Below are 27,801 nucleotides of genomic sequence, written 5' to 3'. Positions count from 1 at the left end.
AAAAAGGTAAAAGAAAATGTTCTCCCTGGGATACCCGGTATTTGTATACTCTACCCTACACGCTGGACGGTAAGAGCAGAATCATTTTATTCCAAATCTGAAAACTATGAAGCTCTACAAGTTGCTTCGGAAGAAGCTAAATCTGATACAAAATACAGTGAGATTGTTGCTCAAATAGGCGGAGTTCCAGCACAAATGGACAAACTCTCTTTCTTGTTTGGAAATGAATTGAGCAAGACTATTCTATGCATGGTAAACAAGTTATCAAAAAGTTTGCTAAAGATTACACTTTCGTCAGAAAGTTGTTGAAAGAGCTTTGATTACTTTGAAATCTATCTGGTCTGAAAATTCATTTGAGCTATTCTGGAACCGTTTTGAAATCAAAAGTAAACTGCTTCAACAAGAAAAACTTGCTTTGCCCCGCCATCGCAAAGTACCTCGTTGTTTTGAAATAGGAGCATCTGCATCAGTATAACCTGAAAATTATAGTTTTGACTTTTTCAAGAAGATATATTTCAAAGCTATAGAAATGACTGTTGACAGTATTCAACCTTGATTTGAACAACAAGAATATTTAATGCTTCAAAAGATAGAATCATTATCGGAAATCAAGAAGTTAATAAAACTTATACTTCTGATACCAGCAACAAACGCTCCTCGCGAGAGAGCTTTCAGCACACTACGAAGAATCAAAACTTGGTTAAGAAGCACTATGAACCAAGCACGGTTAAACTGGTGTATTCTGTTAAATATACACACACAAAAATCTGATGAACTAAACATTATTTATAGCCAATGATTGTAACCAAAGTGAAGGTAGAAAAACCGCATTTGGACAATTTTGAAAAAAAAATGAAACTGCTATAACGTTTTATAAAGGTCTTGTACTGTATAAAACTTGACGTTTGTAAAAATAGCCAAAATTTGTTTTCCATTTCTGATCTATATTTTAATTTCCGAACCACATACGCATTCGAAAATATTATATTTTAAGGCAGAATTTTACTTCATATCATTAAAAACATTTTTAAATAATAAATTACGTCAAAAACCTATGAGAAATTGCATTTTAAAAAAAGTTAGTGTAATATATTCAGTATAGTCATAATTACAGAATTCTGAAGAGTTTTATTGTTAAGAGACGTTATTTGCGCCCCACTCTTTATAGCCCCTCAAAATAAATAAGTTGTCTACGGCCATGCATTTTGTCATAACAGTAAGATAATATTTATGCTTCTTGTGAATACGCATGCATACTACTTTATATTGTATAAGCATGAATGCAATTAGCATTATCTGATACACAACTTTTTTAAATTATCTTTATAAAACATAATAAATACTTCTTTTTTTTGCTTTTCTAAATATCTAGTTTTACATGTTTTACGCGTTTAATTATTTTCACATATAATATAAAGCCCTCTCTTGTATGTAAAAAAATAAATTATTTTCACATGTAAGACAAAGATTTCTATTATTTGTTATTTTGTTGTACTTTTTGTACTGCACACTATATGGTTTTAATAAACATTTTTATGTTATAATGAAAGTGAAAGAGAGACTAAGTTAGAATACGTTATTTCTTTATTTATATAACAAAAAAATATTTTTCTGTTACTACTAATGTCTAATAATATTTCATTATTAAATATTATCTTATTAATGTAAATATAAAAATGTTTTCTACGTTTAGAAAACGTTTTTTTGCTCAAACTTTCTGAAAGCGTAACGTTTTGACAAAATAAGCACTAAGTTATTGAAAAAAATGGTAATAATAACAAAACGTTACAGAAATAAACTAAATTAAGTTTCATTCAAATATTTAGATTAATTGCTTAGTAAATAATCTTGTAAATAAATCGTATACCGTAACATCGGGTTACCTTAATCCACTTTATTGCAATTTTTAGATTTAACGATCAATTTTGCTCTATTCAACATTTTTTTTCAATTTTTTTTTATTCAAAATATTTTTAAAGATATCAACCTTTAATTCGAGCTCATTGATTTATAAAATAAATTATTTTTTTATAAATTATTAGTTTTTCAAAATGTGGCATAATGTTACCCTGGGTTGGTGTTTCTTTAAGCATACTTGTTGTTTAATGTATACTAATTGCGCTGTTTTGTTTCATTTACTTACAAATTACTTAAGTAAATACCTTCATAATGTTAGAGCAAATACTTACCTAAAATTTACATCAAGAAATACTTCTACAAAAAAAAGCAAAAGAAAAGTAGAAATTTTACAGAAAACTTTGTATATTATATTAATTCTTTTCTGTTCTATAACAGAAAAATAACTGTTTATAATAAAAAAATAACTAAATTGGTAGGTAGGTAACAACTCTATATAAATATTTAATGTTTAAAAATAATTGTTTTAGTCAGGTTCAAAGGCACGTAGCCTAGACTTATATTTATTGTTAGATGTTGCACTAGAGATATCACATTTAACTTTTTTTCGTTTCTGGGGTGCTTCTAGGGCATTTTTGATTGGTATAACTTCTGATTCTTCTGAGTCACGACAGATTTCTTTTCTTGGTGGAACATTTAGTTTCTTTTTGCGATTTAATATTGAAGTTCCAAAGTCTGCACAACTGTCATTCAAATGACTGATAAATGCTTGTGAAATAAATTTTAGATCAACAGATGATCGATACTGCAGTGACAGTAGAGGTTCTTTATTGCAAGGATAAATTCCACACTTAGCAAAACCTGATATTAAATTTTCACTTGAAGTGTCTTTTATTAATTCCAGCACTTTTTTTAGTAGTGACGGAAAGCATCCTTTTGGAAGTGTTGTTGATTTTTTACCTGCAGGTGATTCTTTCCATGAATTCCAGTTTTCCATTTACTTTTTAGTGGCCTAAAATAGACAACATCTAGAGGCTGTGTCAAATGTGACGAGTTAGGAGGTAAACACACAAATACTATGTTATTTACTTGACACAGTTTTAAAACATTCTGACTAATGTGTGATGATGAATTATCCCTAATGAGAACTTTTTTTCCAGTTGTTTTTTTCAGTATAGGAAGCAGGTGAGCAGTGAATCACTCCTCAAATGTGACACTATCTAACCATCCATGTTTTGTGCGATTGTACCTAGTTCGAGTGGGACTTTTTTCAGTCCACGTTGACCACAGATTTTCTGATTTGTAGACAACATAAGGAGGTATTGTATATCCAGCAGCATTGCCGCAAAACATGACTGAAATATTGAACTTTGATGAGTTCATTACTCTTTCAGGGTATTTGCAACCTCTACAACAATTAATTTTTTTGCGGCCTGGGTCATCACTTAAGTTTTTTTTGTCATAGTTGTATATAATTTCTGCTGGCACATTTGTAACAACTTGGGTGAGATTTTCAATAAACTCGCTTAAGGTTTATTTGTTAACAGCAGCCCGATTACGTTTTATATTAGCTGCCAACTGCGTGGTGAGCATAAGATGTCTTTTTAAAAATAATTTACTCCATTCATGTCCTGGAAAATTGTTTCTAAACTGTGGAATAGTTTTGTTTTGGAAAGAGAGATAATCCTTTACAATAAATCTAAAATCCAATTCATCAACAGGGAATCCTAACTCAGACACTACCAAGATGAGAGAAACAAAAGAAGATTCTTCCAAAGCAGTAAATGTTGTAGGATGTCCTGGTTGTCCATTGTGTTTTAGCTTTAGTTTAATTTGGATAGTAGTTCTAGATATGTCAAAATGTTTAGATGCTACTCTCTGACTCATTCTGCCTTCATTAATAGCATTAAGGCACTGTTGGAGCTTTTCTTGAGAATAATCTACATATTTTCTGGAGTCCGGTCTCCTAGAATACATTCTTGGCATTTTCATAAGCTGAAATATAAACCAATCAATATATTTTACCAACAACAAAAATACTGTTTACAGTATAAAATACAGTTTTTGTAAAATTATTACAATACTATTATTATGAATAAAAAATGTAAAAGAACTTTGTGAAGAGCAATGAATATTGCAAATAGTAAGTAAATACTAATTCAAAGCAGAAACTTAACATAATTCAAAAACAGACAAACAGCAACAACAAAACAGTCATTAACATATAATATTATATATATTATTAATATATATTATATTAAATGTTAATGACTTTAACTTTATTATATTTTTTATAATAATAATGATAATAATACATTTAATAAAGTAATAAATCATACCATCAAAATAAATAAATAAAAAGTATATTTATTTAATATAAATAAAATGATTGGAGATTTAATAAATGATATGCGGTTACTTTAAGTCCGGATTAAAGTAACCCAACTTTTACATAAAAACTAATTTAAATCTGATTAGTTATTTTTTTCCCATAGCTAAATAAAAAAATAGTTAAAAAATATCTTTTTACCAAAGTGTTAATCTAGCAAACTCAAAGATTTTTTATCTCTGTAGTGTATGCGATAATAACAAACCACATAAAAGTTCTGCCAAGTGAATTTCACTAGCGAATTCAGTTCATTTTTGACATCCAACTTAAAGTTAAATTATTTAGTGTGCGGCAAAGGCAATATGGTTTCATAACAGAATTAGTCATATATAAATTAAAAAATAGAAAAAAACGCATCACTTTTTAAACGTTTAAACTGGAGAGGCATGAAACTCAAATTTTTTTGTAAGTGGATTCAAGTAGGACCGCAAGGCATAAAGTAACATAAAGTGTTACAGTACTTTATTTGAAGCAATAGCTTCATTGTTACCAATCGAAGTAATAGTTCGCGGAATTTCAAAGATTTACTGCTTGACTTTTTATTTTTCACGTATTTTTTGAAAAGGAATTTTTCTATATTCTTAATGTTAAAGTAACCAGTTTTTCGAAAAAAAGAAAACCAAGTCTCCGCCAAATCCGCTTTTCCTTGATCGGTGAATTGAATTTTATATATAAAAAGAAAATTTTAGAAATAAGCTTTTCACTTCGATTTAGGTTTCTTCAGATGTTACCATAAATTTATGTTTTAAATTTTTTTAACAATATTTACAAATGCTGTAAAAATATTCTGACGAAAAACAGGTTATTGAAGAATTAAGAAAACAAACCTAACATCGTAATAGTTTTTCATTGGAAAATTGTCAAGAATGATTGTGTCAGAGTTGATATCCTGTCCCAAAAGTAACTTATTTTCTTTCCTTGATAATGTAAATAGTAAATAAAAAAAGGAGAAAATAAAGTAAAAAAAAAAAAAAGCAAACAGTTTACTAATTCCCTCTTCTTTGCATTTATTTTATTAATTTAATTTATTTTATTTATTGCTAAAATAAAAAACCAATGCACCATATAGTAAACAACTTTCTGCTTTTCTTCTCTATTATAGGGCGAAAAAAAAGGAGGAAAGAATATCTTGAGCAGGTCAACTGGACGCTGTTTTTGTTGCGCAAATTTTTATAAAGTTAAAACAAAATTAGGATAATATCATTCTTCTAAAAAATCATTGTTGTGTAGGTCGCAAAATGAACTTGCTGGTGTAGAAGGATGTCCAGATGGTACAATACTGGGCTTTGAATTCATGGTAACATTTTTAAACTCTACTTTAAAGGCTCAGGACTTTGGAACACCTAATAGCAGTAAACTGTAATGCCAAACGATATCAAGACAGTCCCGGTGAGCAAGATAATGACGTCAAGAATCATCAGATGCGCCTGCTATGATGCATCCAAATGTCTATCAATCGAGATCCAGACTTTTTAAATTTTTTGTTGTTGCATATGAACATAAAAATCGATTTGATTATTGATTATATATAAACTAAAATAATATGTTTCTTAAGAGTTGAATTAGAATTTTTATTCTTTTTTAAAATATTTAATATATATATATATATATTTTTTTTTTTGCCGTTTAAAAATATACATTCCGTAATTTACTAACAAAATATAAATATAGCAGGGGCGAGAAGAAGACTAATATGTCTTATCACCAAGCCCCTTTATAAATTCCGTAAATATAAAGTTTAATTTTAAAATAAGAAACTTCGTTAAATTTATAAAATAAACAAATGTACAAAAGTGGTAAAATAATAAATAAAACATCTAAAAAAAAAAAAAAAAAAAAAGTGAAAAATTAGCTAGAAGCGCTATAGGCTTAGCAAAAAACAAAAACAATAAAAATATATATATTAGGATATAAATAAATTTAACTCAGTCTTTTTCTAAAATTAATATACTTTTCATGTATTTGATAGATAAATCATAATGTAATTTCAGAAATAGTTTTGTGGTGAATCATTCTTTATTAATAGCTGTCTTAGTCTTGTCCAAGGGCTGTCGACTTGCGTAAAAAAATGTTAATTTGTTTGCAGAGGATTATGGGATGCCCGGGTAGAATAACATTTAAAAAACAAATTAAAAACGAATATATATATATATATATATATATATATATATATATATATAAAGTTATATAAAGCAACAAATGCTATTAGTAATGAAATATTTCTAATTACTTTATTGGTTTTTTAATCAAATTTTGGACTCGATTTGTTAAATTACATTTTTGACTTAAAATATGAACCCACTTAAATCTGGTTGCTATAATAAATATAAAACAACTCTGAAAACTAGAAAAATTAGAAATATATATATATATATATAATTGTTGTTATTATACAATTGAAATTATTTGTGTTGCAAACGTTCCATCTTTTTATAGTTTTTTTTATTGCGTGGAGAAAGATCTCGGTTATACAGTTTAATAAAATAAAATATTCGTGATATGACGAATATATGGACTATTTTTTTTTGTAGGTAAAAAGCATGTTCGAAGTAATATTTGAATAAAAACTCAAAAGAACATATTTCCATTATTTTGGAAGATAATCTAAAAGCCAGGTTTTCCATATCAAGCCACTTTTCAATATATTCTATGAAAACTACTTCCATATTAGAAATCAAAGAAACTAACGATGAATTTGGATAACAATTTTGGATGTTTGTTTGTTTATTGGTCTCCATACCATTCTTACTAGCTATTGTAAAATCAATCGATTCACTGCAAATTACTACCTTACAATGTTGACACAGAGAGATTCTTTTTATTATTAAGTTAGAGAAATATGTATGTGATTGTTCAATAGATTGTTTTATAAAGATAGCAACAGGAAATCTGTTTAAAAGAACATTATTTTTTGTATTATAGTCAAAAAATAGACAATCTTTTTCAGTTAGTATTTTTTGTGAATTTTCAAATAAGGAATTTAGATCCAATGCCACACTAAAATCTGTTTCTGCCAGACAGTTGCTATTAGACTTACTAGTTTCTACTGACAACAGCAAAAGGGCATTCTGGTAAGCTGCTCAAAATTGTCTTATAGTCGGTCTGCCATTTCACCCTCCTTTACTCCGTATAGTTCCAAAAAAACTTTCTAAGCAATCTTGGTTGAAGCGAGATGTGCAAACAAAAGGAAATCCTTCCAAGAGAAGCTCCTGGCACAATTCTAGTATACTGTTAATTGTAACATTTAACCCCCAATGACTAGCTATCTTGGATTGGGATTGTGCATCACAAAACTTCCATTTCTTAATCCAAGTTTGGAGTTCTTTTAACAATGTAATGTTATTTCCATTAGTTGTTATAGCACAACGAGCAGGTTTATCACCCTGAAGCTTTCTTGAATTTAACAGATCAAAAAGAATATCCATTTTTTCAACAAATTGGGCAGTCACTCTTACAGTTGACGGTAATATATTTGCAGTGACACACAAAGACAATGCGGTGGCAACCTGATGACTTATAATACTTGTGTTGCTAGATTAACTCTCATTTTTAGAAATGCTCCAGGATCGAGATGTTTGTCAGTCAATTTTGGTGCAAGACGGATAGGATTGCATTTGTCTAGCTCATACAACATTCTAATGTGATTCCATGAAACTATATTACCATCAATATTAATGTTATGTCGAATAAGATTATTGCGAACACTTTTAATTAGATGAGGGGGATCAAAGATAATATGAATTCTATTTTTTAAAGACGGGTGTTGAATATAAGATTTTATTTTTGAAAAACCAAGAATTTTAAGTGCTGCAATATTAGTTGATCCTTGATCACACACAATACACTGAACTATCAATCCACAGTCCTGAACTTTTGATATAGCTTCTTGAATAATCTTAATAAGATTAACTGTTGAAACAGTTGAGTTACTGAAAAAATATGCAATTGGTTGTTTCCATTTAGTGGCAATACCTCTGATAATAAAAACTAGAGCTTGATTCAGTGGTTTCTTGCTCTTTATTCCAAAAACAACATCTACACTTTTATCATAATCTAAGTGTTGTTTAAGTGCCACCTCATCCAATACTAAACTGCAATTACGATCTTGTTGATTCATATTATTAACACGAAGTTTTAGTAAAGTAAACAACTTTTGTGAGAATCCAGTTGGCATATTGCCATAAGCTCTTGTTAGAAACAATTTCAATGTGTTGCAACTTGGTAAAGAAAATATATTACTGAACATTTTATAAGTTTGTGGACTATGAAAAATAACTCGTAGTCCAAGTAATTTATCCGATATTGTCCAACGATTTCCTTTTTTATGGCGGTAACTCATTTTTATTTGACTTGTAAAAAATTTTTGTTGATCATCTGAAAGAAAGTTTTTAGATAAATCTAAAATATGATTAATTGAGTTATTGCAACTTTTATGCTTTTTTTTCTCTAATAGCTTTATTTTTTTTTGTAGCCTGCATATTGTAACACAAGATGTACGCAATGAATTTAAGACTTTTCTGTACTTTTTTATATTTACAGTTTCTATATTGGCTTGAGCGTTTTCAACTTTACTATCATTATTTTCATTTTGTATTTTTTTAACTTTTAAAGGCAAATGATTTCTTTTGGTAGGTGGTTTTCTTTTTTCTCCTACAGATGGTGTTGGATTGGGAACATTAAAAAATGTAGGGATTGCATTATAAAGCAGACGTTTTCCTCCATTGTTTGTAAAATAGTACATTGAACTTTCAAAATGGTTACTACACAAACGATATTCTTTGTTCAAAACTTCAACAGACTTTCTATCTAGATCTCCTCTTCTACAATTTATAACCCATTTCTTGCACCTTTAAAAATAAGAATAACATATACTTTTCGTTGCATACTAATTGAATTACAATTACATTACATAAATTAATCAGTAAAATAACTCGATAAAATGAAAACAAAAACTTATTCTAAAAGAAAACAAATACACATAACTTATGTGCAGTGCCGTGGCTTGTGGATTTGGGGCCCCCCCCAAAACTAGCCATTACGGCCCCAATTTTTTTTTTCTAAAAAAGTGGATAAACTTTACAGATTACTTCAAAACAGCTGGGTACCTCACATATTTTAACGTCGCCGTTCATAAGACTAAATGCAATCAAATTAACGCTTAAATTCAATTAGATATATTTTATAATTGTTAAATTGATATAGAGTTACTAGTGTAAATACAGTAAATGCATTACGCAGATAATAGAAGAATGTCGCAAACCATCAAAAAAAGGGTTTGCGACGTGTTTTCATGCTTGCAAACTCATTTATTATGCCTTCATAACTTAATATTCTTGCAACCTCGTTCTCAATAGACAGCATTGCTAAGGAAGACAAACGTTCATCAACCATTGTTGACCTATTTAAAAATACAAAGAAATAAAGCTACACGTATTTATGTATAATGAAGCAAGATTATTTATACTAACCTATGAAATGTTTTAATTAGTTTTAACTTGCTGAAGCTACGTTCTGCACTTGCAACAGTAACTGGTAAAGTAAGAATGATTCGTAACGCAATAACTAGATTGGGATAAGTTTCTTGCAGCGCTTCTTTGTAGATGTAGTTTAGGAAGTCATATGCAGATTTTAGGAGAGCATTTTTTTCCTCCTTTATAACTATGACAAAACGTTTTAACTCCGATTCTAAATCCTCTGAATCTATATCAGCAAGCTTTATTTGCAAATTTTTGCAATAAGCAGACAGAGAATTTTCATTACAAGCTTTGATAAGACTCTCAGATCGGTAAAGAAAGTCATAAAGCTTTGTGACAATGCTGATCTGTTCAAAACGCTCTTTTACTGATGCAATTGACATATCAATTAGTGGCAAAAAAAAATCTGCTTTATACTGATGTTCAGGTTGCCAAGTGTGATCAGCACACTCGAATGAATAAATCGATTTTTTTTTTCGTGAACGCACCATCGAAAAAACCTTTTCAATGCCCAATACTTCTGCGATTTCTGATGCCTTAACACGTGCGTCAGAAAATCCATTTTCGCGATACTCATAAAGAAACGCTTTTGTTGCATTTATTTCACTAGCTAATATGTCGAGAGAGTTTGCAGAAGACTGAAGCAGCTTACTTGATTTGTTAATTTGAAATAAAACGTCATACCAAATAATGATTGATAATAAGAAAGGCCATGTTCTAATATATTCTGTCAGCGATCGTACTTCTGTGGAAGTTGCCCCATCTCTTTTTTCTAAGGCATGTTCTTCCAATTTTTCAAGTGCCTCTAAGATTTCTTTTAAATAGAAGCGAAGTGGTTTAACACAGTTTATTCTACTTTCCCATCTGGTATCTGATTGTGGCTTGACTGAAATTGCCACGCACGATTTTAAAATTTCCCATCGAGGAGGAGACGATGAAAAGAGCGTGTATAACCTTGAAAGAACACCAAAAAAAGAAATTGCACTGATGGATGATAGTGCACCATCAACAATAACAAGATTGAGTGAATGGTTAGCACATGGAACATATAAGGCCTTAGGATTCATTTCCAGAAACCTTGCTTGAACACCTTTTACTTTTCCTTTCATATTAGCACCATTATCGTAAGATTGACCTCGACAGTCTAAAATATTTAGATCCCAATTTTTTGCCTGATTTAAAAATGCATTGAAAAGCCCATTTCCAGTGGTATCATTTACTGTGAGATATCCAAAGAAATTTTCGGAAATGTCGATATCTACTCCAGGAGTGCATGTTACTTATCGCAGAATAATGCTCATTTGTTCTTTGTGCGAAACGTCTGGCGTACAATCTAAAATAATAGAATAGTATTTTGCCTTTTTTACCTTAGAAAAGTTTTTGGATTCAATCTCCCTGGCTAAAAGTCTAATCAACTCGTTCTGTGTGTCATTGCTCAAGTAGTGCTCCTTGGTTTCTTTGTCCTGAATTCTTTGCATAAGCTCATTGAGAACGGTATTATACTTAGCCAGTAATTCAAACACCCCAAGAAAGTTTCCATTGCTCTTTGAACCAATGGCTGTGTCTGAACCACGGAATGCAAGATTTCTTGCAGAAAGAAATAAGGTAATGTCTAGTATCCTTTCTAACACAGCCCTCCAAAATATCCGCTCTTTATGAAGCAACTTTTGTTGTTTCTCGTCTATGGTAGCTTGATTTGCAATGCCTGCTTTACCAAAATTGAGGAAAAAGAAATTAATCAAGAAAAAAAAGTAACAAAGCAATAAATTAAAGAAAATATCAGTTAACCTTTTCGTAAAGTCATCCATTGTTCAAAGCACTTGAAATGTGCACTGCATGTTTCGTGTTCTTTAAGTTTTTTTGACAAGCCTTCCCAAGTGTTCATTCCTTGCCGGAATGGTGAAGAAGTTATCCCAAAAAGTTTGCAACAAAAACAAAACACTTTATTGCTGTTAAAAGAATATATGAGCCATGTGCGTTCAAATATTTCTCCATTCTTCATCTTCCGGTTATAATAGTTCAGTGAAAATCGTCTTCTTTCTAAATTGTATGGAAAATCAATTTCGATCTTTTTGAAACCACGTTTAACAATGTCACACCTCTGTGCGTCAGAAACATTATCTGGCCACTCAGAAGGATCATCACTGAGAAAAATAGGCGGAATTGTTATGGCATTTGACGTAGACTCGCATATCAACCTATCTGACTCTACTCTAGTATTCAAATAATGACAATCAGAATTAATTGTAGTTTCTGTTGGTATCGAATCACTTCTAGTCTTAACTAATGGTTTCAAAAAATGTGTTAGCTTGGGGTGATTTGCGATTTCCTCCCTGGCTGCAGCTTTTTCTCTTCTCTTAGTGGCACCACTTTTCACTTTTTTCATACCAATAATTATATCGTGATATACTATCGAAATATAATTATAAATTTTTGGAAACCTTCATTGTTTTTTTTTTTTTATATATAAAAAACTAACAATGCATAATAATAATAATAATAATAATAATAATAATAATAATAATAACAATAATAATAATAATAATAATAATAATAATAATAATAATAATAATAACAAAAAAATCAGTTCAATGATAATGGCCTTATAACCATTTGAACTTTAAAACAAATGCAAAACGTAACAGTTTTCCAATGCTATACATTTGTTTCTTTAAAAACAATGCGTATGATTTAATTGAAACAAATAATAGACTTTTTATTTCATTATTAAAGCAAAAGTAATAATATATAGCATAGTAATAAAATAAATTATTACCAAGATAAATTGTGAATCGCCAAAAATAAAAAACGATTTATAATTTATAAATAAATAAACACTGAAATATGTAATCTAAATACAAATAATAACATATTCGCACCTAATAAAATATGCGAATTAGAGAAATATATTTCTTCGCACGATTGACTGCTGCTTAATGGTTTCTCTTTAACTGTTTGACAGATTTTTACAAAGCTCGCGTTTTTCATAAAAATCGGACCTCGGGAGTTAAACATTTTTTTAATTTTTTTTCTACATGAAAAATATTATTGCTTTTTTCACGCTTGCTTAATTAATTAGGCCATGTTTTTTTATTATTAGTAACAGTAACTATATATATATATATATATATATATATATATATATATATATATATATATATATATATATATATATATATATATATATATATATATATATATATATATATATATATTCAAATATTCTTATTATAAAAAACACACAAAAAAATAATTTCAAATAACAAAAAAGGCCCCTAAAAATGCTGGGCCCCCCCCCCAGTTGGGGGGTGTGGGGGAGCCTAGCCACGGCTCTGCTTATGTGTATTTGTTCAAACTTATGTCATAAGTTTGAAAAGTTGGACAATAGCCTACTTTAATTTTGTGTTACAAAAATAATGTGTTAAATTAAAAAATATATATATATTAAGTACTAAATTATATAAATTAAGTACTTAAATCATAATGCTTAGTAAAGTTAAGTATTTACCTTTCTTTGTCTCTTGGAAAACGAAAAAAGGACACATTTTTATCGGCAACTCCACTGGTATTTGTGCAGTTAACTGCTGCACAATGTAAAGGCATTTCTTTATACTAAAAACTATAACTTATTGAAGAAAAAACGCAATATAATATACAGAAAACAATTTACAGTTTCATCCAAATTTGTTATGAGAGTTAATTTTTATACTACCTACACATCCCATAATGCCTTGCGCATACGATTACACTTTAAACTATGTAAATATAGAAGAGTTGACAGCGTTTGGTTTTGTCTTAAACTCATTAAGCATTGTTAGAGTTTTAAGTTCAGTTGAAAGTATTTTATTCCATGCCTTTGGTCCTCTTATTGAAATTGAAAAATCAGTTGCTGCATAATAACTTTTGGGCTGTATATATCTGTTATTTGAATATCTAGTTAGATATTTGTTTTCCTTTATTTTGAATAACGGGTTAAATATTTTTGGAATGATACTTTTATTAATTTTGAACATAAAAATTAGGAGATGATAAATATTTATTTGGTAGATATTTAGTATATTTAAGTTAATAATAAGGGTCGAGAGGGTGTATAGCGGCTTTTATTGGATATAATTCTGATAGCATGTTTTTGCATATTAAAGAGTTTTTTCAATTTATTTTTATTGGTACTACACCATGCAATGCTAGCGTAATTAAGATAGGAATGAATAAAGGAGAAATATAAGAGTTTTAAACAACTTAGATTTAAAAATGGTTTTGCCCTATATAGCATGCCGATGTTCCTTGATATTTTACCTTCAATATATTTTATCTGACATCTCCAAGTTACATTTTCGTCCAGGAGTACGCCTAGAAATTTTAATGATACCTCTCTTTTTATTTCATAATTGTTAATACAAATATTTGGAAGTTTTAATGGAATTTTGTCTCTTTCATGATAGCGATGGAAAAAAGTATATTTTGTTTTTATTACATTTAGAGATAATTTGTTTGCTCTAAACCATTTAGAAAGATATTGAAGTTCTATGTTTACAGTTTTAAATAAGATTTTTATGTCATTGTGAGCATAAAATAGATTAGTATCATCTGCAAACAAGATTGAGTCTAATATATTACAAGATTTACTTAAGTCGTTGATATATATTAGAAATAAGAGCGGTCCTAATATAGAGCCTTGAGGTACTCCTCAAGTTATATTCATATTGTTAGCTTTACTGCAATTATGAGAAATGTATTGTTGTCTATTTGACAGGTAGCTTTTACATATTTAACTTTTATTTCGCTGATTAAACAATATTACAGTTTTTCATATAAAATAAATAACATCGTAAACATGAAAAACCTTTATAAAAAACGTTTTTAATCTTTTTTTATTTATAATATATATATCCTGTTATAATAGTGACATCAAAATTCAAATTCTTTTATTTTTAATTTTTTATTATTATTTTTTTATGAAAAAGAAAATCTGGTAAAGAAAATAGATTTACCAGAGGCAGCAATTTAATATCCTGTCAATAAATGAAAGACGTCTAAAGTGAGTATGTAAAAGTTACAACTATCCTTACTGTATGTTTTGACAGGTTACAGATTGATAATTGATTTTAATGGGCTGCCTCCTCACTCACCTTAGATAGCGGAACGTTTAATGAAAATAAAATAGTAACTTTACCTTTGCTTGAAAGATGGTTTTAGATAATTGTATGATAGTATAAAATGTGATATATAAATCACTTCGCAAACCAAGGTACATCATTCTCAATCTCCCAATCATTTATTTTTAACATAAAACAAGTCAATAGAGACTGCAAATATCTATTTAAATTTTTAATTTTATTTTTAAAATGATTATATTATCATAAACTTACTATTAATCTATAAAGGTTTATTATATACTATACACGGTACAATACAAGGTATTTTATAAGTATTAGCTAATTTAATAACTAATTAAAACTTCTTTTTTTGCATCGAACTTACAAGTAAACATTTAAAATTATCAAATTAAACCGTTACAAATATCGAATTTATCGAAAGTAAACGGTTTTTTTCTTGCGTATTTATTAAAAATATTTTGTTGGTTGCAAACATTTAAAAAAACTTGAGAAATGTTAGAAAAAAGCTGTAAATTTTGTAGTAATAAACATTTGAATGTAATAAAATTTTAAAACACACAAGAAATAATTTAAATGAAAACCCTAATTAACAACGGAAAACCCATTTCATCGATACATTAACGTTCTTCGGAACATTAATCGATACGTTAACCTTTGGCGTGTCCCACGTTTTTAACAAAAACATTCTTACAAAAAAATGAAAAAAAGTTTATTATAAAAAAAATTTCAACTTTTTTTAAAAACTATAATTTATATGTAAAAACTAGTTGCCTTTGTTACAATAAATATTAAGTTATGAGAACTTTTGCTTACAAATATCTATAATTTGTTGTAATTTGTTTAATATTAAAACACAAAAAAAAAAGTACAAAAACCTTTTTGATAAAAATCGCTAAAGCCTATTATATAAATAGATTTTTTGCAAATGGTTAGAGTCGATAACAAAAGTTTATATAAACCAAGAACTATAGCTCAAGAATTTAACAACTTTTTCATTGATACAGGACCAACACTGTCCGAAAAAATCTCCAAGACCAAATCTTTGGTTTCTGATTTTCTAGAACCCATGGGTAATTGCATTTGTTCTGATGAGTTGTCTTCCAAATTAATGTTTGATGATTTTAAAAAAATAATCATTTAAATCATATCATTTAAAAAAAATAAAGCAATTGGAGTAGATCAAATTAATGGAAACGTGATTACAGATTGCTTTGACTAACTTAAAGATGTTCTTTTCAAAATCTTTAGAGCTTCTATCCATCAAGGAGTATTCCCAGAACAATCAAAAATTTAAAAAATTATTCCTATTTCAAAGGAAGGGGACAAATCTGAAATTAGTTACTATTGACCCATCTTTGTTCTTTCCGCATTTTTAAAAATTCTAGAAAAAATTGTGTTCAACAGAATATATAAATAATTTCATGATAATAATCTACTTTTCATCAACCAGTTAGGCTTTACGAAAGATTAGTCAACTGAAATTACCAAATTTGTACGTAAAATCCCAAAATTATTCGAAAAATTACAATATACACTAGGAACTTTTGTTGACCTATAAAAAGCTTTTGATACGGTCGATCACCATATTTTAATTTATAAACTCAAATATAACGGAATAAAAAATAAAATTTTTAAATGGTTTAAAAGCTGTCTATCTAAACGAAAACATTTTGTACCATTTAACAATGATTATCAAACCACTTTTCTTAATATAACCTGTGGAGTCTCACTAGGTTCAATTTTTGGACATCTCCTTTTTTTTAATTTATATAAATGACTTAAATAAAGCCTCAAAACTAACAAGCATTATGTATGCAGATGATACAAACTTATTCCTTTCTAACTATGATATCGGTGACCTTTTTTAATTAGTGAACGAAGATTTCAGACACGTATCTATTTGGTTCAAGTGTAATAAGTTAACCTTGAATACTAATAAAACAAAACGGGTTTTTTCTATTCGATTTCTATTTCTATTCAATTACCAAAAAGCGATTTCTGCCATCAAAATTACCTCAAATCTTTATCGATCAAAATGAAATAAAAAGAGATTTTGTTACAAAACTCTCAGGTGTTAATCTTGATGAAAACATTACTTTGAATCAAAAATTCTAAAATAAATGGTTTCTGTCTCCTAACTGGCTGCAGTCGTCAAATTGGAGGCGGAAATATTTGCCTCCCGTCGGCGGATGTAATGAAAAATAATTGCTTGTTTGCTTTAAAGCAATTAAATATTAATTAGAAACAAATGTTAAAAACTTGACATCAAAGTTTTGTTTTATAGGATTTATTGACAATTTAAAAAATTTTTTGAAAAAAAATTATAATTTTGTCAGAGCGGTTGTTTTTCTAGGACTATCGAATAAATTAGTAATTTTTATTTTAAAACAAATGTTAAAAATTAAAAATTTTGTTTACATGCCCTAAGCAAAATAGTTAAAAAAAAAAAAAGTTTATGACAAATAATTAAATTGTCAGTTTTTGATCAATGTTTGATATTTTGTCGCCCATACGTCACGCTAAAACTTTAAATTTTGGACCATAACATTAAATTATCAATTTTAGTCATTATATATTGTAAAAATATTTGAAAAACGCAACATCTTTTAATATTTTTAAAAATTAGTAAAATTAATTAATTTTGATCATGGTTTGAATTGAACTTTTTCCAATCATGCAAACTTTAACAAAAAAAAATTTTTATTGATTGTAAAATTTTGTGTTAAAAAATTGAAAATGAAAAACGTGCTTTAGAGGCTGTGTATAGGGATAAAATCTTCCCGCCTAACTGGGATAAAAAAAAATACCGAGATCTCGCCTCTCCTTTAAAACTCATACAACTTTAATATTGAGTGCGTATGTAAAATTATAATCCTGCCTAAACGAGATCTCGCCTATGAACCACCGGGTTCCCGCTAAGGCGGGGTAAAAACTCTTTATATGAACACAAGCGAAAAATTTGTTTGCAAAAAGATTGATTTTCAAAAAAAATTTAACTTTCGTAAAAGTTTTTATATTTGGAAAAAAATATTATTCAAGCTGACATCAAATTAAACTAATTTTTTTAATTCTTTATAAATGTAGTATTTTTCAATTATTTTTACAATACAAAATGATTGAAATTAAGAATTTAAGGAGGATGACCACAAAAAAAAAAAAATTTATATCTGTAGCAAAAAATTAAAAACTACAATTTGATTCAAATTAGTTAATATATATCTTACAATGTAAATATCGATAAATATGAGGATCTTTCATAATTAAGTAGAAAATTACCAAGATCACGTTAAAATAAAGCTTTAATTACTACAATTGCAACACGATTTTTGAAGTTATAGTAATGCTTAAGCTTTGAAAGCAATTGTCTGCCAAGTATAATAAACATGATATTCTTTTTTTAACTTTGACATCATCTTTCAAGAGGCGAATTGATCCCGAATTGAAAATTCCGTAAAAATTTCTGGTCTACAAATTTTGTTTTTCTTGAAAACCATTTTTGCGCGTTTTTTTCGGACCATTCGTAAAAGTTTTATAAATTTAAAGACCAGAACTTTTTACGGAATTTTCAATTCGCGATCGCTTAATTTGCCTCTTGTCTTTTTTAAGCATAATTTTTAAACGATTTGTATCTTTTTCACAAAACGCCAATAAACTTTTTAAGTCAAATTTTACATTAAGAAAATTAAAAACTCTTTAAAGACCGTATTTACCGTCATTGAAGTAAAGAATTGGAGAACTACACCCACTTCAAACAAAAATCTTGTAATAAAAATATTTTTTGATCCTAACTGACATATATTTAATTATTTGTTATAAACTCTTCTTTACAAAATATATAAAAAGTTTTTATACTCCTTTAAATTCCGGAGTAGTGTGAGATTTTTACTACTCTGTTTTTTATTAATGATAAATTTTTATTACCCAGTAAAAAATTTGATTTTATATTTTTATTCTCCTTTTCTCTTTCTTTTTTCACCACTTTTTTTTCACTGTTTTTTACCTATTTTTATTCAACATTAAAAAACTTGTTTTAATTTTTTACTTTCTTGAGATTTTGACTTCCCAAGTAAAAATGTATTTTGCGACCACGTTGTATTTTGTCAATACTATTGACTTAATAGCATTGAATAATACTACCTGCTTTTTGTAAACAGGTTGAAACAAGCAGTAATCTTTAAAATGTTTAAAAGTACTGAACTAATACTGTTTTTTTGTTACGTGACTCCGAGTGAAATGTTTGATATGCCGTAAGTATTTGGATATACCGTTAATTAAATACAATTATAAGTGCTTTAGATTTTAAAGTAATTTTAATTGATAATTAAGATTACATTATAGTATTATGCAACCTTTATCAATTACATTAATTTGTCTATAATTATAGAGAACGTCATTCATAACAAGTTATAAGGATGACTTTTTTAAAAAAGTCACTTTTTTTCTGAGAATTTGTTTACAACAATTTAAGCTGCATATAGAGTAAGATGCAAAACGAACGAGTTAAAGAATATTTTGAAGTGACTGAAAATAAGAAATGCAAAGTGTGCATAGAAAAAAACTTTTTTCTTTCCGGTAGTGTTTCTAACCTCAAAAATCATTTGCATTCAAAGCACAAGGATATTACCATAGAACTTGAAATTTTTGAAAGAAAAAGAGTTTAAAACAAAAATCATGATAACGTTGAAAAAATTGCTATTTTTGTTTCACGTAGAACGAAATATGACTTTGATATTAACGATACATTAAGAGATTTTATAAAGTCAACTCTAATAAGAAATTTACCAATGGCGGTTGCTGATGACATGGGGAAGAATGAAATAATTAGAAAAGCTTTTCAAGCTTTTGGTGTGACATGGAATCGTCAGAGAGCAAAAGAATTTATTCTTAAAGCTGCTAATCAAATTATTGGAAAAGACATAGAAAATGTATATCCATCATTAATGTTTGATTCAGCGTCTCGTCTCAATACGAATTTTTTCTGGAAGTAATTGGATAACAAAAGACGGAAAATTGTCTGATCGAACTTTGCGAATGCTCACTCAGCACGGACGACAATTTGGACGGTTTTATCCGACCAGCTGATTATTATGCTAGCGAAAGTAGGGATAAGAGTAGACGATATTTACTCAACTTGTTCAGATCAAGGTAAGATCATGATCAAAGCTTCTGATAGTATCAAAGAAATGCAAAATCAAATGATTATTTGTAAAGAATTTGTCGAGGAAGCACAAAAATTTGATTTTGAAAATTTTGATTTGGTTGATCGAGTCAATCTCGAAGAAAAAGTTGATGTTGAAAATTCCGAAAATATAGATGACGAAAGCGAAAGACAATCGCAAACTCTAGAACATGGGAGAAGGTTAAATGGTCAGAAAACAATATTGGTACAATCTGCACCATCATGTTTTGTGGAGCGCACGTTTGCCAATTAGCTGCTAAAGACGCTACTGAGCCATTTAAAGCCACTCTTTCTGAAATAAGAAAATTCATAAAAAATACACGAGCGCCTAAATATGATGCAATTTTCGCTAATCTTAAGAGACCATGCAAAGATATTGCTAAAAAACTTGCTATATATATTAAAAAATTGGGACGAATCGAAATAACCGCGACCTAAGATTAATCGAAATAACCGCGACCTAAGATATGGAAATTTATTGAAGAATATACAAAAGTATTTTAACCAATTTTTTTTTGCAATAAAGGATTTTTTTTAAATCAGATATATACCATATACCATGTCGAACTCCTTTTTACGATGGATGAGAATGGTAATGAACTTGGAAAAAATTCCTGATGGAAAAAATAATTTCAAATTTAAACTTCTCGAAGCTTTATATACACGTTTGCAAAAAATTTTTGAGTGCGATGCTTTCATTGCTGCACTCTTATTGGATCCTCGTTTTGCATGGAGTACTGCTGGTCATGAAGTCTTCAACGATTTATTGAGAAGTTGTGGAGTAAATCACCTACTTAAAGTTCATTATTTTATAAACTCACAAATAGAATTTGCTGAAATTGCTCGGCAGGATGAAAATGAGCAAGATAAAGATCAAGACCGTTTGACTCAACTTTCAGGTATTTCAATATTATTTAATAATTGATACTTAACCAATAATTGATGTATAATGATTTAATGAAATGATTTAAGTAAAATGATTTAAATAAAATTTTTATTAAATGGTTTAAACAAAACAGGGACGCGGAGTCCAAAAAGGAACTTTATCCTAGTTTTTGGTATCCAGGAGCTCTAAAAATATAAATAAGTTAATGGATTACTAATAGTAAAACAATTAAGACTTTTAGGTTAGAGGAACAATCATTTTTACGGAGTCATTAAGTAAAATGGCAGCAAGGACCCCGGGACTCCAGGACTCCAGGCTTAAAAACAATAAGTTTCAAGTCATTAAATCTCATGAATTTTTTTCTTATAGCAGATCATAAGTCAACAAACATGTTTAGATCTTCTGGACACTACAGACTTGGAAAAAGTAGAGATATAAAGCCGGAGTCCTTTTGGGACTCCGCATCCCTAAAATAAAAAAAGGTTTTTTTTATTTAGCATTCAATAGTTTTCATTGTAAATCAATAAAAGTTCAATACTACTTACTAATTTTATATTATTAACTTTCATCATCAATAGAAAACTAATAATGTCAAGAATTAGGGTCATAAATTCATCTATTTTTCTTTTTCAAAAATCAAACTAAAAATAAGTATAACATTTTATTGATTTGCAAATAAGTTTAGTTTTCAAAGCTTTTGTATATCTTCTTAATTTGATTGAATTTAATCAGATAAATTAGATAATATTTTTCCTATAACTAATATTTATTAAAAATTTCTTTGTTTTTATTTTTCAAAGTTTCTTAAAATACATACTTACATACATCGACTAATATAGCCGTAGTCACAGTGTAGTGTACATAGATTGACTTACATAAATCGAGGGTTTAGGCTTCGGCAGGCATTTTTAAACTAAAAGCATTTTAATCTTTATTTAAATAGGATTTAGTGATTAATAAATTAATCTAATTTATATTAAAAGTTACTGAGTTTTTTAAATTACAGTGAATCCTTTGATGAAATAGCCTAAATAAATGCTTATAATTTATGTTCAAATAAGCGCATACAAATAAGAAAATATATATACATATATTTAATAAATATATATATAATAAAAATAAAATAAAAAATATATATGTAATAAAAATATATACATAATATATATATATATATATATATATATATATATATATATATATATATATATATTATATATATACTTAATATAATACAAAATAAGAAAAAATTATTCGAACGCGCAAATATACAAATAATGCTGGCAGACATTTTATAGTTTTTAACGTACAACAAGAAACATTGCCAAGCAATTAAAATATTTAATAAACTCAATTTAAATATTTTAAAACTTTCTAAATTCAATTTTCAATTCTACCTTTTTAAACATTTAAACGTTTTAAATTTTTAAACACTTTAAAAGTATTGAGTCAATTTATGATTTTATTAGAGTCAGTTTATAAATTATTTTTTGTTGTTGTAATTTGGCAAAACTATTAGCGTAATACGGCGTGGTCTCAAATTTTTAATAAACATTCGCAGATATTTTTTTAATAACTTTTACAATATCCAATTATTAAAAATAAGTATTTAACGTTATGGTAAATGATAAAATATATAAAAAATTTTAGCATGTCGACTTGTTCTAAAAAACTTTGACTAAAATCAGCAATTATTTTTCATTGCATCCGCCGAGAGGAGGCAAATATTTCCGCCTCAATTTGACGGCCGCATCCAGTTAGGAGGCAGAAGCTATTGGAGGCGGCCTCCAAATGGCTTTGCCTCCAAAATTTCTTCTGGAGTCGGCCACCATTGACTTCCGCCTATCTATTAGCGTCGGCCTCCAAAATATTTTGCCTCCAAAAAAGAACTCTGGCTGCGGCCGCCAATAGAAAAGCGGAAGCCGCTGGAGGCGGAAGAAAGAACATTTTCCCGCTAAAAATTGATCGGGAGGCAGCAGCCGTCTATTGCGGAAGAAAAGCGGAGGCGAGAAGATTTACGTCATTTATCAACACTGTATACTAAATATATACGAGTTAAATGTATTTAATATTTTATGTTTTGTATAAATGTGGATAAATAACTTACACCTAGCCGTTTTCAAAGATCTTTTTACTTTTAAACCATTCAGTTAATATATTCTGTGACATAATAAGTTTTTAAATGAACCTTTTTGTCAAACAAACTTTTAATCAGTTTTTGTATTACCTATCGTGCGCCACACCTTTGGAATAAAACTGTTTCGCCGAATTTTAACTGGGAAGTACTTATTACTTTTTACCTTTTTAAAAATAAAATGAAAAACCTAATTCTTTCATTTGATAACATATTGAGTTATTATTAGTTTTAAAAGTTAACAATATATTTTGGTCGACTTTTTTATAGTTATCAAAAAATTATATTATTATTATTTTTATTATTATAGATATTAATTCCTACTTATTTTATTTATTGTTCTTATACTTTTTACTTTTTAATTTATATGTTGGTTTACTTTAGTATAAAATTCTGATGAGAAGATCCTCTTGATCTTTCTTCAGGTACATAGATTATTTACAATTTTGTAAAAGTTTATTAGTTTTTTGTTTATCTTATCCTTGTTAAATACTTATTTGATGTTCTGACGAATCTTTCAGATACCTTGTTTATATTTGTTATATTTTCTATCATTGTAAGTTTGTATTATTTTTTTTATTATTGGTTATATAAAGTTGTACAACGACCAACAAATGTAAACCTAATAGAAAAATAATAATAATAATTGTAATGTATTCAACTTGTAACATTAACATGTAAACATGTAAATTTAACATTTTCATCTCTAACTTCTAACAGAGTCTAATTTTAGGTTTGTTCACAACTTCCACCATATGAACCCTTCAATGCACAGTGGGCCAGGAAGTGGGCCAGGAAGTGGACAAAAGTAAAAAAAATACTTTTTCAAAAATTACATTATTATATACCATTTTATAGCATAAACATTCAGCTTTTATAAAATGTATATATTTTTGTATAATTATAATGATGTATGCTTCGAAGCTGTAGATCAAAAAGTTTTTCTTTGTTTTTTTAAATTTTTCTAAATTTTTTTTTTTAATTTGAAAATATTTTTTGTGTTACTAACAAGCATGGAACAGATGTTAGTTTTAAAATCTTTTTTTTTTTATTGCATAATTTAATAAAATCAAGTATTATCTTTCAAATGAGCTATTTCAACACGATTCAGCACGTAAGTTATGTCAAATAAAATGATTTCAAATGAGAGCGTATTTGAAGTACTTTTTTTAGTTAAAATTTCACTTAAATAGTCGAATACTTTTACGGTCCAAAGCGATCCAGTAATTTGAGACTTGAAATACATAGTTCAATATGTATATTATCAATATAAATTTGGTTTAAAATCTGCGAATGTACGCCTGGTCTCTAATATTGATTTTTACAAGTTAAATGATGTATCCGATTTTATGTGGCGAAAACATTATATGTATTTTATTCTAAATGGTTATGCAATAATTAGGTTTCAGCAAGACTAGATTTCACAAACTTTACAAACTTGTTTTAATAATAACCTGTCTAATTTAATAAAGTATCTTTGAAAAAGATATATATGCAGAAACTCTAAAATTTGTTTTTAAGAGAATAACAAACAACGACTACAAAATGAACCAATATCAGTTCAATTTGTAATTGATAGTAAGAAAATTCTACTAACTGCTTCCATTGATAAAGAAAACTTTGGACTTACCTAATTGTAGTATCTGGCAGGCCCCAGTTGAATTTTGGTACTTTAAGTTGTAAAACAAAAAAAAGAAGATTGACGCCATTAGTTGCATAATATTCATCTTAAGAACTATTGTTTCCTTCAGGTTTGCGCCAACATGGTCGTGAAAAAGAAGCTAAAGCTTTTTTAAAATTATCAGAGTATATGAGCTTTGGTTCAAAAAATAACTTTAAACCAAAACTTTTATATTATTATATACACAAAAAGGTTTAAGCTTTAGGTACCATTTTATATGGATTATGTAGTAGTTTCATAAAATATAAAATAGAGCTTTGGAACTGCATAAAAATACTTAAATTAGTAATAAGGAATGTGTTAAAATAATTTTTAATCATACTGCTACACTAATATTAGACTAGTTTATAACATTGATGCTTGATGATTAAAAAAAAGTTATTTATGCTAGTAGCTATGCAAAATTAAACCGTTGCCGGGCATTTTAGGCGTCACTATCAACCAAATAAAAAATCCATAGTACCAATACATTTGTGCATAAAAGTGCTCAATGTGGTCACATTTTTGGTCGTTTTAGACGTTAGTCATTATATTTAAATTTGTTTATGGAATAGCGCTGATAACTTTTTTTTATCAATTCGCATGGTGTACGACGTACACCATGAATAAGCGTAAGAAAAGAGTAAAAAAATGAAAAAGTATCTATTACAATAAAGGTCGAAGTTTTTAGCTATTTAAACATTTTTGAAAGTTCTTATCTACTTTTCTACAGTTTTTACGAGGGTTGCCATATCTTTTTTGCTTCTATTTCGTGACATTAAATGTCTACCTACAAGCTGAGCACGTATATATGATTCTTTTCGTTCATGTGTGTAAACATGGCTTGCAGCTTCAGTTACCAATTTGACACATGTTTCAACTGACTGCGTATGAGAATTCCAGTGAGAAACTTTCATAGGATAGTTTAAAGCTCTTTGATTGTGGCAGATGTAAGAGGACAGGTAAGTGGAGGCTCAGTAACACTTAAATTCCATGTTATAAGGTCTGATAGCTGTTTAGCATTAGGATTTATTTCTGGTGTTCTTCTTACTCTGAGACTACCATCTCCAACTTGAGTTACCTCATCTCCTATTTCTCGTATAGTCAGAATTCTGTTAACAGCTTCTTTTCTTTCTTCTGCATTTTTGCTGTAAAGCATGGATTGTAAAATTGCTTCAGAATGTGCATGTCACGCTGGTCGTCTAATTGTTGGCATAACGATATCTAAAACATTGTTACTCTGAGTTCTAAGTAACTCTAGTTGATACAAGACATGTCTAGGTCCCTCAACCCAACTTGAATGAACTTTTATATTAAACCAGTTAGGTATATAAACACTAACAATAAAATTCACAATTATTTTTAAATTATCTAGATTTGTACCAGTAAAGGCACGATTAGACACCCAAATTCTGCAAAATCGAAATGCTGTTGTTAGCCATCTACTGTGACAGACTGGTCCAATTTCCAGCATTGCTAACTTGATAGGCAGATCTCCAGTCTTTATTGCTTGACAAATTTGATAAGCATAACTTTGGTCAGTGCTTAAATCCTTAACAATCTTCTGACTGAGATAAATCAAAGGAGAGTCTAAATTTGTTTTAACAAAGTTGGTATTGATTTCAATCCCAGTTGCTGTGTCAAGCATTTTCCCCAGTGGTCCTGACCATTTATTATGAGAAAGCATTGGACCATCTAAATGTTCAATTAAATGTCTCAACCCTAATTCACCAGTATGTAGATCACAAACAATAAAAAACTAATCTTCTATTTAATTTTTTTTCTACTCATTGCATGACTCCGCCCGCCCAACCAGTATTGACATTTGTGCTATCTCTTCCAATAGCCATGAAATTTTGATTTTGATTTTTCCTGTTTAACCAATTTCCACTGCGGACCCAATTGTATGCTGTCTTATATTTGAAAGCTAAAGTTCGCGAGTCACCCAATTGTCGTTTCGCTCAGCACTTACAATTACTCTTTTACTATCATTCGATGAAGGTAAAACATAATGTTTTCTTTCAACTTGTTCAGGTGTGTGTATTTCATGTTTACAAATTGGACAAGGTCGTTCTGGTTGTAAACAAATTTGGTGAAATAAATGTTGCACGGATTCAATTTCATAACAGATTTTCTATTCATACTGTATTGACAAATAACACAACGATCTTTCAATTCCAATTGAAGACATATGCTGCATACAAATGCTAAATTTGACATTATTAACTTATTAAAATGCATGTCCAAGATCTTTTATAATTACCTTTAAGGTTAGATTGAATTCGTAATTACAAATAATGTATTCTCATTTACATATTACGATTTCTTAATTACAACTTTTGTTTTTTAAATTACATATTGCGATTTCTTCTTTTCATGTTGGGTTTCTCAATTATATTTTAAAATTTCTTAATTAAATGTTGTGTTTTTTTAATTACATATTGCGACTTCTAAATTACATGTTGTATTTCTCAATTGCATCTTAGTTTTCTTAATTACAACTTTCAATTACATCTTGAAAAAGTGTATAAAATAGTTACAAACTAGTTTAAAAACTGGTTTAAAAACTGGTATTGTGGTCTATCTAGCTCACTAAAGAGCATCATAAACCGCTTCAATGGACCAGGAGTAAGTGAGTTAAAAAAACAGAAGTAAATAAAAAAGTCAGAAGTAGTCGAGAAAAATAACATAGAGAAATGCAGACAGACTGGTCATTTAAGAAACGTAACAACTAAGAAAATCCTCAATCCTTCGTTATGGATTCAAAAATTTCAGTGAGCATTTTTTACGGTTTTTAAGATAATATTGATATTAACTTGAAATTTCTTAAAAAACTAATTAAAAAACCAAAACTGCTAAAATAACAATAAAAACTATGTAAAAAAAAACGCCAAATAATAAAAAACACCATAGTAAATTAAATTACCATTATGTTGCAAGAGCATTGCTAATAAGGAAAACCAGAAAACTGATATTAATAAGCCTCGTGCCATAATACAATTATGATTTACTCTTTTTAAATCAAATAATGCGTTTATCCTTAAGCCACGCACGTGTTATGGTTTTGACTACATTAAAAAGCAGTTTCCAAGTTTTCCACATCGATAA

At 28.4% G+C, this 27,801-nt stretch overlaps 2 protein-coding genes across 2 annotated transcripts; both read right to left on the bottom strand.

Moving 5' to 3' along the window:
• Positions 1-9,651: 9,651 nt before the first annotated feature.
• On the bottom strand, positions 9,652-12,127 carry LOC100208418 (zinc finger MYM-type protein 1-like). Its single transcript, XM_065800207.1, has 2 exons — positions 11,509-12,127; positions 9,652-11,425 (listed from the first exon to the last, which is right to left on the bottom strand). The coding sequence occupies exon 2, from the start codon at positions 10,827-10,829 to the stop codon at positions 9,705-9,707; it is 1,125 nt and encodes a 374-aa protein (XP_065656279.1). The 5' UTR covers positions 10,830-11,425; positions 11,509-12,127; the 3' UTR covers positions 9,652-9,704.
• LOC136081413 (zinc finger MYM-type protein 5-like) lies at positions 11,001-13,323 on the bottom strand. Its single transcript, XM_065798726.1, has 3 exons — positions 13,229-13,323; positions 11,509-12,161; positions 11,001-11,425 (listed from the first exon to the last, which is right to left on the bottom strand). The coding sequence occupies exons 1-3, from the start codon at positions 13,321-13,323 to the stop codon at positions 11,001-11,003; spliced, it is 1,173 nt and encodes a 390-aa protein (XP_065654798.1).
• Positions 13,324-27,801: the final 14,478 nt, after the last annotated feature.

The sequence above is a fragment of the Hydra vulgaris genome, chromosome 06 (assembly GCF_038396675.1).
Source record: "Hydra vulgaris chromosome 06, alternate assembly HydraT2T_AEP".
NCBI lineage: Eukaryota > Metazoa > Cnidaria > Hydrozoa > Anthoathecata > Hydridae > Hydra > Hydra vulgaris.
This window is presented reverse-complemented; position numbering and strand designations above follow the sequence as displayed.

Excerpts from the sequence above, each read along its gene's own strand:
- LOC100208418 (XM_065800207.1), bottom strand. The coding sequence starts at position 10,829 with ATGAAAGGAAAAGTAAAAGGTGTTCAAGCAAGGTTTCTGGAAATGAAT.
- LOC136081413 (XM_065798726.1), bottom strand. The coding sequence starts at position 13,323 with ATGCCTTTACATTGTGCAGCAGTTAACTGCACAAATACCAGTGGAGTT. Across the intron at positions 12,162-13,228 it reads TTTCCAAGAGACAAAGAAAG|GTTTCCAAAAATTTATAATT; the intron begins GTAAATACTTAA and ends AAAACAATGAAG. Across the intron at positions 11,426-11,508 it reads ATGGATGACTTTACGAAAAG|GCATTGCAAATCAAGCTACC; the intron begins GTTAACTGATAT and ends TTGGTAAAGCAG.